General features: G+C 33.6%; 1 protein-coding gene across 2 annotated transcripts in view; it reads left to right on the top strand.

Moving 5' to 3' along the window:
• DYNC2H1 (dynein cytoplasmic 2 heavy chain 1) overlaps positions 1 to 18,426 on the top strand; it is a gene marked incomplete at both ends in the record, with an annotated part of 293,921 nt that overhangs the window by 130,620 nt on the left and 144,875 nt on the right. Inside the window, 7 exons of one of the 2 annotated variants that reach the window (XM_080694844.1) lie at positions 1,342 to 1,483; positions 5,232 to 5,341; positions 9,821 to 9,841; positions 11,630 to 11,728; positions 13,878 to 14,001; positions 14,764 to 14,927; positions 17,869 to 17,988. In XM_080694844.1, coding sequence (XP_080550970.1) covers positions 1,342 to 1,483; positions 5,232 to 5,341; positions 9,821 to 9,841; positions 11,630 to 11,728; positions 13,878 to 14,001; positions 14,764 to 14,927; positions 17,869 to 17,988 — 780 coding nt within the window. The remainder of the gene's footprint in view (positions 1 to 1,341; positions 1,484 to 5,231; positions 5,342 to 9,820; positions 9,842 to 11,629; positions 11,729 to 13,877; positions 14,002 to 14,763; positions 14,928 to 17,868; positions 17,989 to 18,426) is intronic. The other variant, XM_080694845.1, reaches the window with a different exon arrangement.

The raw sequence follows: 18,426 nt of genomic DNA, 5'->3' as shown, positions 1-18,426 counted from the left end.
TGTGAATTTTGCTGCTATAAACATGAGTATATATGTATTGCTATAATATTGTATTTTTTTTATAAATACCAAAAAGTATTATAGCTGGGTCCCATGTAGTTCCATTTCTAGTTTTTTGAGGAATCTCTGTACTGCTCTCTATGGTGGTTTTACTAATTTATAACCACACCAAATTTATGCAAAAGTTTCTATTTCTACACATTCTCACCAGCATATATTATTGTGTATTTCTGATGATTGCCATTCTAACTAAAATTAGATGGACTCTCAGTGTAGTTATGATTTGCATTTCTCTGATTGTTTTCTTTGCTGTGCAGAAACTTTTTAATTCAATGCAATCTTATTTATTTATTCTTGGTTTTGTCTTCTGAGCTTAGGTGGTCTTATCAATAAAATTTCAGCAAGTTCCTGTATGTTCTACTGATTGCATCACTTTTTTTCTGCCTAAACACTTTCAGAGGCTTGAGCTCCAGGTTAAAACAGAAAATCCTTTGCACTGCATGGAAACCTCTCCCAATCTGTCCAACTCTACCTCTCTGTATTTCTCAGCCTCATGTCTTATATTCACTAAAGTTATGCTAGTGATTTTTTATTCTTTATCTTTGTTTTGTGCCTTTGCTGTATTTTAATCTTAACTTAGAAGTGATGCAAATTCATAACATTTAACTAGTTAGGATTAAAGTTCTGTGTTTATTAGTGTTTAGGAGCTTTCAAGCACAAAATTTGTTTATTTCTACAAATACATCAGGATTTGATACTTTAAAATATAAAATGATCTGAGATCGTATTGATATTTAAAACTTTCAACTATTATATTCAAGACAAGGAGTTATCACTTAAACTAATTCTCTCATTTACAACCCAGTTGTGCTAGGGCAAGGGGTAGGTTGCAGAAAAGCTGGAGAAAGTGCCTAGAGATATAAGACATAGTTTATTGAGGACAGCTTAGCAGAGATTAATGACTGCTCCAAGAAGAGTTCAGTGGTGATGGGCTGACAGCATCCCTGTCCCTCACAGTGCTTTGTGAAGCAGTGCCTCCTCTGTTTTGTCCAATAGTGGCCAATTGGGCGAATGACATCTTTCCACAGTGCTTTCAGGCCCACCTCAGTCTCCACTCAGAGAGAGGCCTTATATGTTAGACTAAAGAAGCAGTGATATCAGCATTGGCTTACTTAGTTGGCTTGTATGACCGGAACCCCAAGGAACAACTGTCTTGGCATATGTGCAAGAAAGGAGCTTTCTATGGACAACACTAACCTACCCTAGTTCCCAGTATAATCTATGAAGCTGTTATTTTCTTTAATTTCAGAGCATATACATATACATCTCTCTTTTTTTCAGGTTGCAGAGATAACAGAGGAGTTAGCTACTCTTCCTAAAAGAGCTCAGCTATCTGCTGCGTTTATTACCTATCTTTCTGCTGCCCCCGAGTGTCTGAGAAAAGCCTGTTTGGAAGAATGGACCAAGTCCGCTGGTCTTGAAAGTGTGTATTTATTATTTGTAAATTTCAAATTTCAATATGTAGAATTTGTTTCTTTGATTTTTGCTATTTAACTTTTTGTAATGGGGAAAATTTTTATTAAGTTTTAAGGATACTTAGCCTGTGTAGATTGGCCAAATTTCACAAATGTTTTGAAGATTATTTTATTATCAGTCTTCTATTCCTAAATCACTGTATAATTAGGAACTCTAAAATTTCTTGAAGATTTTGTGGTTTTCACAAAATTATTATGGTTGTGAAATAGTCATTCAGAAGAAATATAACTTAACTAAGACCTAGTCTTAAACTGTCTTTTCTTCTCTCTCTCTTCCTTTCTCTCTCTCTCTCTCTCTCTCTCTCTCTCTCTCTCTCTCTCTCTCTCTCTCTCTCTCGTATTATACATTGAACCTAGGGACATTCAGCCTTTGAGAGTTACACTTCCTGCCCTTTTGAAATAGGGTCTTCCTAGGTTGCTGAAGACCTAATTCTTGCTAATTTGCTAAGGCTGGCCTTGAACCTGTGATCCTCTTGTTTCAGCTACCCAAATACTGGAACTACAGGTATGTACCACCACACCAAGCTTCATTTTTTTTTAACTTTTTTTTTTTTTTTGATACTGGGATTCCTGGAAACCCTTCTACCTCCGGGCTACACTCCCAGACCTATTTTATATATATTTTTTAAATTTGGAAACAGGGTCTCTTAAGCCAGGGAGGCTGGCTTAAAACCTGTGTGATCCTCCTGTCTCTGCCTCCCAAGTGTGGAGATTACAAGCATGCGCCACCACACCCAGCTTCCTTTAAATTTTTACTCTTGGGTTTGGGTGCTAAATGTAGATGAATGGGTTTCAAATTTAAGATTGTTGTAAGAATTTTGCTTCGCAATATTTTAAGTGGTTTTATTTCGTTTTCTCTTATCTAGTCCAAGATCATTGTAACTAAAGTATTCTTTTTTAATTTTATTTTTTATTGGTGCACTGTATTCATACATCATAGTGGGATACAAACTTTTGTAGACATACATGCACACATCGCCCAGTCAGCCCCCACCCGATACCCACCCCATTCTCTCCCCATCCCTCCTTCCCATGCTTGGCTTAGTGGTTGACATCTAGTATTATAGCAATTTATCCAAACTTAAAAATGATAATCTCACATAACAGTTTCATTTGTCTGATACCAAGCTTTTGATGACTTAAAGATAACATTTCAATATTTCTTTTGGCTTTCTTTCTTACCAGAGAATATTTTTTTTCAATTTTTTTAGGTGAAACTATCATATATTTATATATTTATTTTTCAGAAAAAAATATATCCTAATATGGAATATGGTCTCTAGATACCCAAAACGATCTTGAAAAAGAACAAAGCTAGAAGATATATATTTTCTGATTTCAAACCATATAAAGCTACAATAATTGAAACAGTGTAGTACTATTCTAAAGGCAGATATATAAACCATTGGATTTAAATACAAGCCTAGAGCTAAATTCTTCCCTATATTGTCAAGTTATTTTTGACAAGGTTTCCACGAATATTTGGTGGTTGAAATAATAATCTTTTAACTAAATATTGTTGAAACATAATAATTACATGGAAAAGAATAAAATTGGACCCTTACCTAATCCCATATACAAATATTAACTCAAAATAGATAAAAGACCTAAATATAAATCTTAAGACTATAAACTTTTAGGAGAAAATCTGGGTCATAAAACCTCACAACATTGAAATTGGCAGTGATTTCTTGGATATGATTTCAATGACACAGGCAACAGAAGAGTATACAAACTCCCTAAAAAATAAAAAAATATTGTATATCCAAAGAAAATGTAAACAGAGTCAACAGTTACTAATAGAGTGGGATAAAATATTTCTAAATGCTCTATCTGAAGGTATATTAATATTCCAACTAGAAATCCTAAAAATTAACAGCAATAAAGGCAAACAATACCATTTAGAGATAGGTAAAAGACTAACATAAATAATGAATATCCACAGATAACCAGTCTTAGTTGTCTGTTGGATGGAAACTCTTGTTTCTCTGGTTCTGGTGTGTGTTACCTATTTCTTCTTTGTAGTTAATCTCTTTGAGTATTTTCTCTAGTGCTGGTTTTGAAGACATAAATTCCTTCAGTTTCTGTTTGTCATGGAAGCTTCTTATTTCTCCATCTAATTTGATAGAAAGTTTTGCTGGGTAGGAAATTTTTGGCTGGAAGTTGTTTTCTTTCAGAGTTTGGAATATGTTCCTCCAAGCCCTTCTGGCTCTCATGACTTGGTTTGGGAAGTCTGGAGTGATTCTAATTGGTTTGCCTCTGAATGTCACTTGGCCCTTTGTTTTTGTTGCCTTTAAGATTCTCTGCTTGGCTTCCACATTGGTCATTTTGACAATTATGTGGCGTGGGGATGCTCTTCTCTGATCCTGTCTAAAGGGAGTTCTATAAGTTTCCTGGACCTGTGTATCGACCTCTTGCTCTATGTTTGGAAAATTTTCTGCTATTACTTCCTTGAAGAGATTGTTGATCCCTTTGGTTTCACTTTCTTTTCCCTCCTCTATTCCAATTATTCGTAGGTTAGCTCTCTTAAAATGGGCCTATATTTCTTTAATGTCAGATTCCTGCTGTCGGATATTTTTTCCTAGATTAGAAACTATGCATTCATTTTTGGAATGATCATCTTCTAAGAGCGAGATTCTGTTCTCCATGTGGTCTAATCGGTTGTTTGTGCTTTGAATTGAGGCCTTTACTTCATTAATTGCATCCTTTATCTCTTTTTGGCTCTCTCTGAGTTCTTTTCGAAGCACTTCTATTATTTCTACAGTTATTTTCCTTATTTGATCTTCTAGAAATCTCTGATTTTCTGTTTTATCGGGTTCTGTTGTTTTGGGGTTGTGGGCATTCATTGCTCCAGAATTATTCCTCTTTCCCATGATTTCGGAAGTTTGTGCTTTCTCTGGGTTCTTCCCTTGGGTCACTATGACTTTACTTAAGGTGTTCTGGATCTCGAGTCAGTAGTATCTCAGACCCCACTACTCCTTTACTGGGTTGTATCACAGAGTCTCTGACCCAGAGAGTCGATAGAGGCTGCTTTAGACTGTGGGGGGTGCCAGGTTGCAAGTTCCCCTATGGTGTGATATCTCTGCCACCGCCCCTCCCCCACTGGGTCAAGTCTCAGGGAGTACAGTACTGGGATTTCTCCTCTGTGGCCCTCAATTTGACTCACTGTTCTTGAGTACGCAGATGTAGCTATACTGGATTCGGTGAATTCTCTGCTGCTGCCGCCGGTGGCAATATGGCGCCGCTGCTACGCCCTCGACCATGAGGCTGGCGTATTTCTTCTTGGTTTTGATTTCCACTCTGAATCCCTGCAGTGTGTGCTGAGCTCAGCCACTGGGAGCTTTAGATTTTACCTGCGGCGAGAAATCCCGCCTGGCTGTTCCTCAGCGGCTCACATCGGCTTGCTATAGCCATCCGGGGAAGTTGCTGCTGCCGCCGGCAGTATGGCACAGCTGACGCGTCCTCGGGCGTGAGGCCGGTGTATCTCCTCTGTGGCTCTGAGCTCTGTTCTCAGTCCACTTTCTCTCTGGAGCCTGGTGATTTTTTTGTTTCTCTGGTGATGGTGTTCTATGGCTATGAAAGGCGCTGATTTTGTGGTAATGGAGATTGGTTGTTAGCGGGGCTCTTAAGCCCCGCTTTTCTAGGTCGCCATCTTCCCGGAAGTCTAAAGTATTCTTGATATGTTTATCTTTTCAGAATTTGATCTGAGAAGATTTCTTTGTACTGAAAGTGAACAGTTAATTTGGAAAAGTGAAGGCCTGCCATCTGATGACCTTTCCATAGAAAATGCTCTTGTTATATTACAGGTAATTAATTTGGTTTAATTTCTCTGAAATATTTTCTCTTGAGCTTCTGCAGGAAATGTGTTCTTCAAATCCTTAGGCTTTCATAGTTATTTTTAATCACATAAAAGTAAAAATATTTGCTAGTGAAAATCCATTTATAATTAATTTAGTGAATGTATACTTTTTAATATTAGTTTTTACCTCAATATAAATGTATAATAAAATGACACATTTTATGGAAAAATATTCTGAATTGAACTTACTAATACTAATAGAAATGTTTTAGAGATACCAGGTTCATTTAGTTATTCCCATCATTTAGGGCTAATGATTGCATGTTTGATATTTTTATTTTATTTTGCATAATAAGTGTACAAAATGACTATAAACTTTAGGTTGTAAGTTAGAACTGGCCATATGCACATTTTGTATAATTATTTTTTGTGTATTTTTTTTCTTAAATTTGAAAATATCATCTTATTGGCAAATATCATAACCATATCAAATTTGGTAAAATATACAAAGCATGTAAACAAGTATTATTACTTTAAATAAAGTGTTTTTTTAACTTTTTATTCATTTATTTATTTCAAATTTTATTGCTGCATTGTAATTATACTTTGTAGTGAGATAAAGTTCAATTTTAAACACTAACTTGAATATTTTGTGTGTGTGTGTGGGGGGGTGTCCTGGGGGTGGAACCCAGGGGCTTTTCTACCTCTGGGCTCTACTCCCAGACCTATTTTATACTTTATTTGGAAATAGGGTCTCATTAAGTTGCTGTAAGCATCAGTAAGTAGCTGAGGCTGGCTTCAAATCTGTACAATTCTCCTGTCTCAGCCTCCCAAGCGCTAAGATTACAAGCGTGCGCCACCAAGCCTGGCTTAACTTGACATTTTTTTTTTAAGGTGGAACATGGAAGAAAGATTTTTCTTCTTGATAATGGGCATTTTTTCCATTCTTCCTATCCTAATGACTTATACTTCATAAGACTAATATTCTTTTCTTCTCTACAATATTTTCCCTGCCCATACACCATATCTGTATTTTATAACTCCATGGTATTAAAGAAAGCATAAACATTAAATAACATTCTTTTTGGTGGCATAAACTGTATTTCAAAATTTGTATTTGGATACTATATATTTATAATTTGTCTTGTTTTATTAGACCTATTAATCATACTTTGGCTCATTACATTGCTGTTTTACTAGTATAGAAGTCGCTGACCACAAATTGAATTCTTTTGCCTTATTTTATTTTGATTTAGCCAGTTCTTCAATTTATTTTTTAAACAGTTCTCATCATTTTTTTATACTAGAATCACAAATCTGGAACTGTAAATGCCTTTATAAATATATTGCACTATAAAATCTATATGCTTTTTTATCATATTTATTGTTTTTTCCCCAAGGTTTCATAATTGCCTCTTTCCTGTTTCAGTATTCTAAGAATGGTATTGTAAATTTTTTTAAAAAGTGCTAGTTAAGAATTTTTTTAAATTATTCTATAAGAACCTAGGGGGTAAATCTTTTAAAAACATATATTTATCTGAATATTTTACCTTTTTTGATATTAACTGAAAAAATTTAATGTTTTGAGTTATCTTTCATAATAAATATGGGAAAATTTCCTTTGGAACTAATTTTAATAATCTTATTTTTATTTTTTATTTAATATTGTAAATTTCTTTTAAATACCTATAAAAAGTTTCTTGGCAGGGTAATTAATGATTTTATTAAAATGAATTTGTTATTATGATCAACATTCTATCCCTTTTCTAAGGCAGTCTAGCTTTATAATGAGGTATTGTAGTTAAGGGTATGATTGGATAGCACATGGTTATAACACTACTCATTAACAGACCATGTGATGTATGTGAAATTAAATCCATAAATATATGCTATTTGGACTATTAGGAAGTCTCCTCTGAGAAAAGATGGCTAGGTATGATAATTAAGATGTACTTTTGATCTCAGGTTTATAAAATTTCTTCATTAAATACTCAAAAACTGTTTTGAAATTTTTCTTCTCAATGGAAGAATTCTCTTAACAAGGCTCGTAGTTATTCAAAACTTTTATTGATGCCAAGAAAAACCTTTGGTTTCTAACATTACTTCTTTGTTCAGTTGTATAAAGATGCTTGAAATTCTCATATATAGGCTGAGCTCACGGTTGAAGTGCATGTATTGAGAAGAAATGGATCCTTATTTGTCCTTGACCTTGTAATAAGAATTTGTTTTGTGTTAGCAGAAAGCTTATATGACCTATGTCTTTAAGCAGCGTGAAAAAATTTGACTATGATGCTTATTTGTTGTGGGTTATTTAGGTTATGGCTTATACTTGTCCTAATATAATTTTTAATAATTTTTCACTTTCAAAAGTATTCACGTTATGGGAGATAAATTTTACCTATTTAATATTGGGCAACTCCATGGACAATGGAGAGTCTAGGCTGTTAGAACTATGGGGAGGTCATGAGTGAAAAGCATCCAGAAAAGAGATAGAAAAGACTAACTTAAATCTCAGACTTTATGTAATTCTTCTTATGAAGACATTTGTTGGATGTTTATGTTTTCTTGTTTATGGATAGTTTAGTATGCAATTGGTTCTCTTTCAGGTACTCAAAATTCTGAGACTTTTCCTTCCTGCTATTTGATGTATGCTGAGGAAATACAAACTAATTTAATACTAGTCTAACAATATAAAGTTTTAAAGGGAAAATTTTCAATTACTAAGTCAATAATAATAGTAAAAATTATTATACAATATTTACTATATTGTGCATTTATTGCTGTTTAAGAATTAATATATATAAAGCTCTTAAGTACTCAACATATAATTCCCTAATCAGCCCAATCCAGCAGGTTCATCTGTTATCTGTTTTATGAATCAGAAAATTGAGACACAGAGTGAATCACTTACCCAAAGTCATACTGCTATCAAGTACTAGAACTAGGATTCAAAGATAAGCTATCTAGTCCTAATTTGTACTCTAAAATTGCCTCTCTTGGGAGAGAGATAGATAGAGATAAAGAGAGAGAGAGAGAGAATAGGCTTATTTATTTTGTATTACTCTTGTTAATGTAACTGTCTAATCAGGAGATAGGCTTTAGTTTTACTTGTAAAGTTTCTTTGCTCTAATTACATTGTAGATATTATTATTATTATTAATTATTATTATTATTATTATTATTATTATTATTATTATTATTTTAGTGGTGGTACTGGGGTTCCTGGAAGCCCTTCTACCTCCGGGCTACACTCCCAGACCTACTTTATATATTTTTTTTATTTGAAAACAGGTTCTTTTAAACCAGTGCGACTGGCTTTGAACCTATGTGATCCTCCTGTCTCCACCTCTCAAGCTCGGGGATTACAAGCCTGCACCACCACGCCCGGCATACTTTGTAGACATTTAAAATAGAATTTCTAGCTCTGGATACCTCTTCAAGTTCCTGACCTATAGTTGCAACTACTGCTAGATATTTACTTCTATATAAGTAGGTCAAAATTTATTTACCTTTAACTTTTTTAAGTCAAGATTTTTTGTGGCCAGTTACAACACATTTAGGCCAAAACGATAAAAATTATTTATACTTTTAAGTAATTGGGGTGTGTACATCTAAGGGCCATCTTCAGAATTCAAATATTACCAGGACATTTCTCTCTCCATCTTTTTTTTTTTGGTGGTACTGAGGATGGAACCCTTCTACCTCCAGGCTACACTCCCAGACCTATTTTATATTTTTATTTGGAAACAGGGTCTCTTAAGCCAGCGAGGCTGGCTTCGAACCTGTGTGATCCTCTTGTCTCCGCCTCCTAAGTGCGGGGATTACAAGGGTGCACTACCACGCCTGGCTTTCTCTCCATTTTAACAGATGGATTTATTCCCAGATCAGTTCTCTTTACCTTTCATTCACAACGGCCATTGGTGACTCCACATTTACCATCATCAGAGCTTCGGTGTCCAGATTGTTAGGGATTCTTATGCTCTCATCCCACCCACCCTCTGGAAGGGTTAGCATAGGTCACCTGTTTATCCCTTGGGTTCAGGGCTAGGTGGTTGATAACACCAGTAGAAATACGTTGAGTAAGGCATACGGGATAGGTGAGGTAGGTCTCTACTATAAATCTCTTGCTTTCTCTTATACTCTATATACCAAAGTTTTCTTTTATTTCTACCACTCCTTTTATTTCCTACCACTGGAGATACCATAATCTTGGCATGGTAGATGAATGAACATGTAAGAAAGATTAAATAAATCCAAGTTCAACATTTTTTATTTGTTATAATTTGATAATATAAAATAACTATATATAATCATGAACAGAGATAAAATATGCTTTAGAAATTTTCTTTAAATCTTGCTGCAGAAGCATCAATAGGATAAAGAAAAATTTGTAAGTACTCTTGAAATTTGTTAAGTATATTTTCATAGTTAAAAAATTAGAGATTTTGAAACATTATGACCTTCTTTTTTTCTTTAAATGCATCAGATAATTGGTTTGAAATCATGGGTAAGAACTCTTTTAAATTTTAAAATAATTTTTGGTTAGACAAAATCTAGTAGAATTATGAAATTTCTACTATAGAATGCTACCATAAAATTAGACCTGAAATCCATGGTAGCACACAAACCATTTACTAATCATTTTGCTAGGAATATTACATTTATAAGAGAAACCTCTAGAAATAGATGCTGGATGAAAATTATACAGTGATATAACACAATGGGGAGTTGGTGGGGGAGTAGTTTATTCTGCATGCAAACCAAAATGAGTTTATTGTCTTTAGAGAACTTTAAAACTATAATACAGTTATTTTAAATTCAAGCATCTCTTACAATTATGTGGTAGCCATTGTAAACAGTGTTGGTGATAAAAAGCTTTAATTCTGTATTAGCCTACAGGGCAGATGATCGCCCCTCCATATGCCCCTGAAATAATGTATGCTTCTTATTAGCTATACTCTAATGCTAAGTTTACATTCACTTTATTTTTCTGTTTTCTCTGATTCCTGTAGTGTATATAGTTTATCACACATTTTAATAAATGTAAATATTTAAGCAAAATTAGGTCAGTTATCTAAATCTGACTTACCAGATAGTGATGATTATTAGGTGATTTCTAAATTTATCATACATGTGATATACATGCATACACATATCTCATGCATATATTGTCTTCTTTTAATCTGCTAAGTATTATTGTATGTAAGGCAGCTTCACTGGTTACTAAATTCCTATTTAATTAGTGCAGGACATTCTATAATGAATTAAGTTTCATTAGTCTTACCCTACACCTATGCAATTTTCTAGGACAGCACAGCCTTTTTTTTTATAGTAGAAGAGTGCCACTTAGGAAGGATTAATACCTTAAAATGTAAATAACTATATTGGTAATTATTTAGCAGTATTTTTTATGATTAACTCATACATCTTTTGTATGGCCTTTATGGCTTATTCAACCAAAGTATATAACAAATTTCAGAATAACATGACAGTATATTTTATTTATTTGTGGTACTGGATACTGGTCCCAAGGGAACTCTAACACTGAGCTACATCTTCATTTCTTTTCTTTTTTTGTTTTGAAGCTATTTATTTATTTATTTATTTATTTATTTATTTATTTATTTTTGGTGGTACTGGGGTTCCTGGAAGCCCTACTACCTTCTACCTCCGGGCTACACTCCCAGACCTATTTTTATATTTTTTATTTGGAAACAGGGTCTCCTAAGCCAGCGTGTGCAGCTGGCTTTGAACCTGCGCGATCCACCTGTCTCTGCCTCCCAAGCACGGGGATTACAAGCGTGCGCAACCACGCCCGGCTTGAAACAATTTCTTACTAATTGCTGAAGTTGACCTCGAACTTTCAATCCTTTTGCCTCAGCCTCCCAAGTTGCTTGGGTTATGGTCATGGATCACTGTGCCTGGCTTTGCATATTTATTTTAAAAGCCCCCCAAAATAGGGTGCAAATGCTACCAACATGGGTATAGAACTCTTGCTTAACATAACATTGGTATACATTTTCCTGTTTCATAGAAATAGGACTCGACATGTTTTACAGTGATTTATTTAATGACAATATTGGTTGCTCTTCATTAAAAATTTTATTAATGTGGCTTCAAGTACAAGTATAAACTGTACCTCCATTTCTTTCTTTAAGTCCTCCTTATGTCTATTTTCACAACCTAGGGAGATAAGCTCATTTAACAATGGATTCATAATTTTAGGAATTTATTTCCAAGTAAATGAAAACTTGTAATATTAAAAAAATTATCTTGTCTTTGTTTTTTTAACTAGAGTCGAGTGTGCCCATTTCTTATAGATCCTTCTTCCCAAGCTACAGAATGGTTAAAGACACATTTGAAAGACTCACGTTTGGAAGTTATTAATCAACAGGTATGTGTTATTTATAATATAAATCTTACTTAAAATAGCATCTTGTAGTGAAAATAACTCTGAGTATAATAAAAAAAAACATGAATTCAATACTGAGTTCTATAACTTAACTCATGTGGGATCTAGTGAAGGAAATGTAATTCTCTTAGTTTTCTAATTTATAAAAAGGGACTAAAAAGCCGAGAGTGATCGCTCATATATGTACGTCCATTACTCGAGAGGCTGAGATAGGAAGATCATAGGTTTGAGGCCAGCCTCAACAACCTAGAGACTGTTTCAAAATATAAATAAATAAATAAATAAATAAATAAATAAATAAATAAGATAGGACATAACACCCTTGGGTTTAATCTCCAGTATAAAATAAATAAGATAGAACACAACATCCTTGGGTTTAATCTCCAGTATAAAAACAAACAAACAAACAAACAAACAAACAAATGCTAGGTGTTGATATAAGCCCTGAGAATTTAATATGGAGAATTTAATATGGAGCAGGAACTACAGTTCCTGCTCTTATGATGATGATACTTTAGTAGGTTAGAGAGACAAGTAAGTCAGCATTTACACCAAGATATAAGTAATGAAACAACTATAGGGTGTTATAGCAGTTAAGAGTTATTAGCTTGGAAAATCACAAAAATGTCCTCGTCTTTCAAGATATTTATAGCTTCTCTGAATGCCTATTGTAATTTCTATTCTTATTACTCACCAACAAGCATCTTCGGTGTGTGACAATATTCAACATTATTTTTTCAGTGAAATGTAATACTAGCTTTATTGGTAATGACTTCTTACTGTCATATTTATCTTGTTGAGAATACATTTTTGGTTAAGTTTTTAAATTTCTTTTTTGGAAAGCCTAATGTAGCATCAATTTTAATAGATATTCCCAAATGTTAGGAAAATTAATTGTAAAGGTATTTTACTTATAAAATGGAGGTATCTGCCTCATTTGTATGTGGCAAGAGTAGTTGTAAATTAATATATAAATTATGGTCATGTGTTGCTTAATCCTGGACAATTAAGTCATGTGTGAACATCAGAAAGTGTACTTACCAAACCAACATAATGTAGCCTTCTGTTCAGGTAGTCTATATATTATAGCCTATTTCTCCAGGACTACTAATCTCTAAACCATGTTTCAGGTGACTTATGGAACTACATAATATTAGTGATTACTAAAGAAAATTGCAGTGCAATAAATATTTATGTATTTAGATATATTTAAACTTATAGAATGTATGTTAGAAATATGGTGTAAAAGATAAGTAAATGGTAGGTCTGTGTAGGTACTTACTTTGAATGGAGCCTACAGAACTGAAATTACTCTGGGTGAGACAGTGAATGAGTGGTCATAAATGTACAGAGCCAGACATTACAAAAATAGAGATTTTATAAACACTGTACATTAGGCTGCACTAAATTCATGAAATTTTTTCAATAATAAATTAACCTTAGCTTGCTATAACTTTCTACTATATAAACTTTTTAATTTAAAAATTTTAAGACTCTTGTGAAATAACACTTAGCTTAAAATCCAGACACAGAGAGCTAGACAAAAATATTCTTTCTTTCTATCTTTGTTGTATTAGCTTTTTCTATATTTAAGTTACATTTTTTAACTCCGAGGTTTTTTTTTTTAAGCTAAGACAGAAACACACATATTAGCATAGGTCTACACAGTCTTAGGATCATCAGTATCATTATTTCCACTTTACCATCTTGTCCCACTGAAGAAAGTTATTTAGGGACAGGAGCATGCATGGACCTGCCATCTCTTATAACAGTGCCTTTTATTGGAATGCCTTATGAGGGATCTGCCTGCCGCTGAGGCTGTCTGCAAACCATTATCCTTCTGTCTCAGCCTCCCAAATGCTGGGATTACAAGTGTGCGCTACCATGCCTGGCAAAAAATCATTTTTTCTTATGTATATTTAAATTATGAAATTTTAAAATAAGTTATTCATCTAAAATAATTTATCAACTACTTATAACTATAAAGCACAATTATGAATAAGTTGAATTATTAGTATACATAATACATTTTAAATATGCATGTAATTACTATTAAAATCTTTATAATTTATACCTTTACAAATATTGATATAATAAAACGATTAATATGTATTATTTTTTATTTTCACAGGATAGTAACTTTATCACAGCCCTTGAGTTGGCAGTACGTTTTGGGAAAACCCTTATTATACAAGAGATGGATGGTGTAGAGCCTGTTCTTTATCCATTGTTGAGACGAGATCTGGTTGCTCAGGGTAAATATTTGAGTTTTTTGAGAGTACCTAGTTTCAAGATTTCGAAAGTATTTAAAATGGGTGCAAGTTGCAAGAGTCCTTCTGTAGTGGAGTCACGTAGGACATGCTTAACTTTCCCAGCAACTGAATGGTGGGGTTAATGGGACAAAAGGGAAAATATCAAAACATGCACTATTCTTTGATTATCTGTTATCTCAGCAACATACTGTGACAACACATATGAAATTCCTACCAAGGAAGCTCCTTAGAGACTCAGTAGAGTTTTTATTGGGGATTGATTATGTGAGCACATTCTCCCTAGCTCCTAGCAAAATTCTCAAAAGTAAGTGTTCAACATAAACTCCATTGTTTTTATAAATAAGTTAAATACAATTAGCTACTTTCAGAGAGTCTTAGTAAGTTGCTGAGGCTATCCTCAAACCTTTCTCAAAGTGCCCTTTCTCAGCCTCCCAAGTACTAGGATTATAGCCCTGTACCATGATGCGCACCTACAGTTAATATTAAAACCGTATCAAACGTAAGTAGGTGTTCCTTTGATGCTTCAGTATCCCCGGAGCATCTAAATGCGTATTACCTGTCCTTGCTATCAAAAGTGCTTTAGTGCGTTTAGATAGCTAATAATATCTGTATATCCTTTCTCTCTTCCACACTATATTAAAAAGCCTGTAATTCATTTAGGAGTACTTGAAAATTGTATTCTTAAACATCATGTAACAAAATACAAAGGATTCAGGCCAACTAATGTATGTGTGTGTTTAATAGGACCACGTTATGTGGTACAAATAGGTGACAAAATTATTGACTACAATGAAGAATTTCGACTTTTTTTATCAACAAGAAACCCAAATCCCTTTATTCCACCGGATGCAGCTTCCATTGTTACTGAGGTTAACTTTACTACAACAAGAAGTGGATTACGGGGGCAGGTACTTAACAATAGTCATAATTTATTTACTTTAGAAACTTTTAAATCATTGTTAGGCATTTGGAATGGGGATATATATTTTAATATATTTTATTGAACTGTTTAGTATTTTTTTTTTTTTTTTTTTGGCGGTACCAGGGATGGAACCTCCCAGTAACATCCCCAACCTGATTTTTTATTCTTTATTTTGAAACAGAGTCTCACTGAGTTGAAAAGGGCCTCACTAAGTAGTTGAGGCTGGCCTCGAACTGCAGTCCTCCTGTCTCAGCTTCCCAAATGCTAGGATTACAAGCATGAGCCACCACATCCAGCTAAGTTGATGATTTTGAAAAAATAATTAGATGTGATGTATTCAGCTTATTTTATTTACCATCTATATTAGACTTGTATATTTGATCCTGATATGACTCTAATTTTGTAGTCTATTTCTGTGATTGCTGTGGTAGAATTTGAGAGATGGCTATTTCATAGAGGTTAAGAATATCTGCTTTATTGTTTGTTGTGAAAAATGAAGTTTGTGAAAATTATAGCTAGTTGACATTTTTAGATCATTGAGGGTTTTTTAATCTGAGCCAGCATTTTTTAATCACAAAAACCTATCAATCTTTAAATTTAACTTACCTGTATATGGTTCATTGCAGTTTAGGAGTATTACATAATTTTTAAAAATGATTTTTCATGTTTTGTCTCTTACTTATTTACTTATTGTTTCTCTTGAAAGATATATTGCCAGTTGACTTTTAGAAATAATTTTTTTCTAATGGTACTTAGAATTGAACCTAAGGGAATTATACCTCTGAGTTACACTCCAGCCTTATTTTTAAAAATGTTTTATTTTGAAATAGGATCTCACTCAGTTTCGAAGGGCTGTGCTAAGTTTCTGAGGCTTGCCACAAACTTGTGATCCTCTTGTCTCAGCCTCCCGAGTACTAAGATTGAAGGTGTGTGCCACCACACATGACTAATATCATCCTTCTTTTGCCCATCTAACAATAGTAGATATTTTCTTTTTTGATGTTCATGAAGGCATATATATGTACATATATGCTACAATTTTAATTTTAATATTAATTTTAGTGTGTGTGTGTGTGTGTGTGTGTGAGAGAGAGAGAGAGAGAGAGAGAGAGAGAGAGAGAGAGAGAGAGAGAGAGAGAGAGAGAGAGATAGGTAGGTACTGGGGATGGAATCCAAGGGCATTTTATCTTTGAGCTACATCCTCAGCCTTTTTTATTTTGAAACAGGGTCTTACTAACTTGCGGAGAGCCTTACTAAGGGGCTGAGGCTAGCCACAAACCGGCAGTCCTCTTCTCTCAGCCTCCCAAGTACTGGGATTATAAGCATGAACTACTACACCTGGCTTAATTTGCAGTTTTTTAAACTGTTCTTTCAAAATACTATTTTCTTATTATATTTTAGGACTCACTGACTATATTTATTTGAATGCATCTTTTGATTGATTTGATGACCTTTACTTCTTATAAATAAAACAAGGTAGCGATCATTAAAAACTTGACAGAATTCATTGGCAAAACTGCTTCTTCTGCTAAAAGCTTTCTATAGTAATTGCTGAAAGGAGCTATATAGATCTTATTATAGCCAGAACTAAGGGAAGATACTGATACAGCAGATTTTGAATTATGTATTTTATAAGTATCATTCTGTAACTTAAATTTCAAATTTAACAATTTGGGCATTTTTAAATTGATAACAGATATTATTCACATACCATACAATTTATAAGTTCAAAGTACAATGCTTTCTTAATGAAATGGCTGGTAACAGTATGTTTGACAGTTCAGGGAGAAAAATTTTCCAAAGTAACTGTACTATTTCACTTTTTCATCAACAGTGTATGAAGATTCCACTTTCTTCATATTCTTGCCAATTCCCATTATTATTTGTCGTTTTAATTTTAGTCATCCCAGTTGGTGTGAAGTAATTGTGACTTTGACAACATAAAACTTTAAGAAATAGATCTGTTTTAATGTTGTCACTATAGATAATACTATTTCCAGTTTTTATTTAATCTAACTTTAAAGCTAAATACATGTTGACTTGTTAAAAATGTAATTTCTGATTGGGGTGTGGTGGTGCATACTTATAATCCCAGTACTTGGGAGGCTGAGACAGGAGGATTGCAGGCTTGTGGCCAGCCTTAGCTACTAGGTGTAGCTGTGTAGCTCAGAGGTAGAATGATCCTGGGTTTAATCCCCAGTACTGCAAAATTTAAAAAAGTAAACTTTTTTTTACAGCTTTTCTATAATATCAAACATTGAGCTGGGCATGGTGGCACATGCTTATAATCCTAGCATTTGGGAGCCTGAGATTGGAGGAACATAGTTCATGGACAGCCTCAGCTATTTAGTGAAGCCCTTCACAACTCAGTGAGACCCTGCTTCAAAATTAAAAAAGACTAAGAAGGGTATGGTGGTGCACGCTTATAATCCCAGCATTCGGGAGGCAGAGACAGGAGGATCACGGTTCGCGACTAGCCTCAGCTTGCTTCTTAGTGAGGCCCTCTGCAACTCAGTGAGACCCTGTTTCAAAATAAAGAATAAAAAATAGGGCAGGAGCTGTAGCTCGGAGGTCAAATGCCCCTGGGTTCCATCCCCAGACCTGCAAAAATAAAAAATTAAAAAAAAAAGACTAAAATATAGGGATGGGGTGTCATTCAGAAGTATAGTGCCCCTGGGTTGCATCCCCAGTACCACACACACACACACACACACACACACAAAGTTGTATTGATTAGCTTAACTATTCAGCTTGTGTCTTTTGTCATATATAATTGGGAAGGTGCCTCCTGTTTAATTAGAATCACATGAGGTAAAATTGTATCATAATGTTTATAAGATGTGCTCAAATATAAGGCCTTTTATGGGAAGTTTTTGTTTTATTTTGTTTTAAACCATATAGCTAGAATTATCTTTTTTTTTTTAAAGCTTTTGGCTTTAACCATTCAGCATGAGAAACCTGATTTAGAGGAACAGAAAACAAAACTATTACAACAGGAGGAAGATAAAAAAATACAGCTAGCCAAGCTTGAAGAATCTCTTTTAGAGGTAAAATTAAGCTATTTAATATATTTTTTCATATTTTTCTTTAATATATATATAAATAACAGCATCTTTTAAAAATATTAGCAGTACCTTTAGAAATTTACTATTATCTTAAAATCAAAATTTAAACTGAAAACAAGGAGATAGTATTTGGAATATAAGATCTTAAGAATTACATTTAAGACCAATAATTTTTAACTAATAATTTTCTATATTGCATTGTTTTATTATTTATTATATACTCAGAATTTCAAAAAGCATTGAAAATTAGTATAAAATTATAATTTAATCTATAACTTTATGTAGTTTTTATTTTTATTTGTGCAGTAAAACTCATACATAAATAATGTTTTGATGTTATATACCAATGTATTATATCATTTGATATAGGATGGCCAAAAATATAAATTCTTCTAAATAATGTAAATTTCCACAAACATC

This window comes from Muscardinus avellanarius, assembly GCF_963383645.1.
Source record: "Muscardinus avellanarius genome assembly, chromosome: 1".
Taxonomy (NCBI): Eukaryota; Metazoa; Chordata; class Mammalia; order Rodentia; family Gliridae; genus Muscardinus; species Muscardinus avellanarius.
This window is presented reverse-complemented; position numbering and strand designations above follow the sequence as displayed.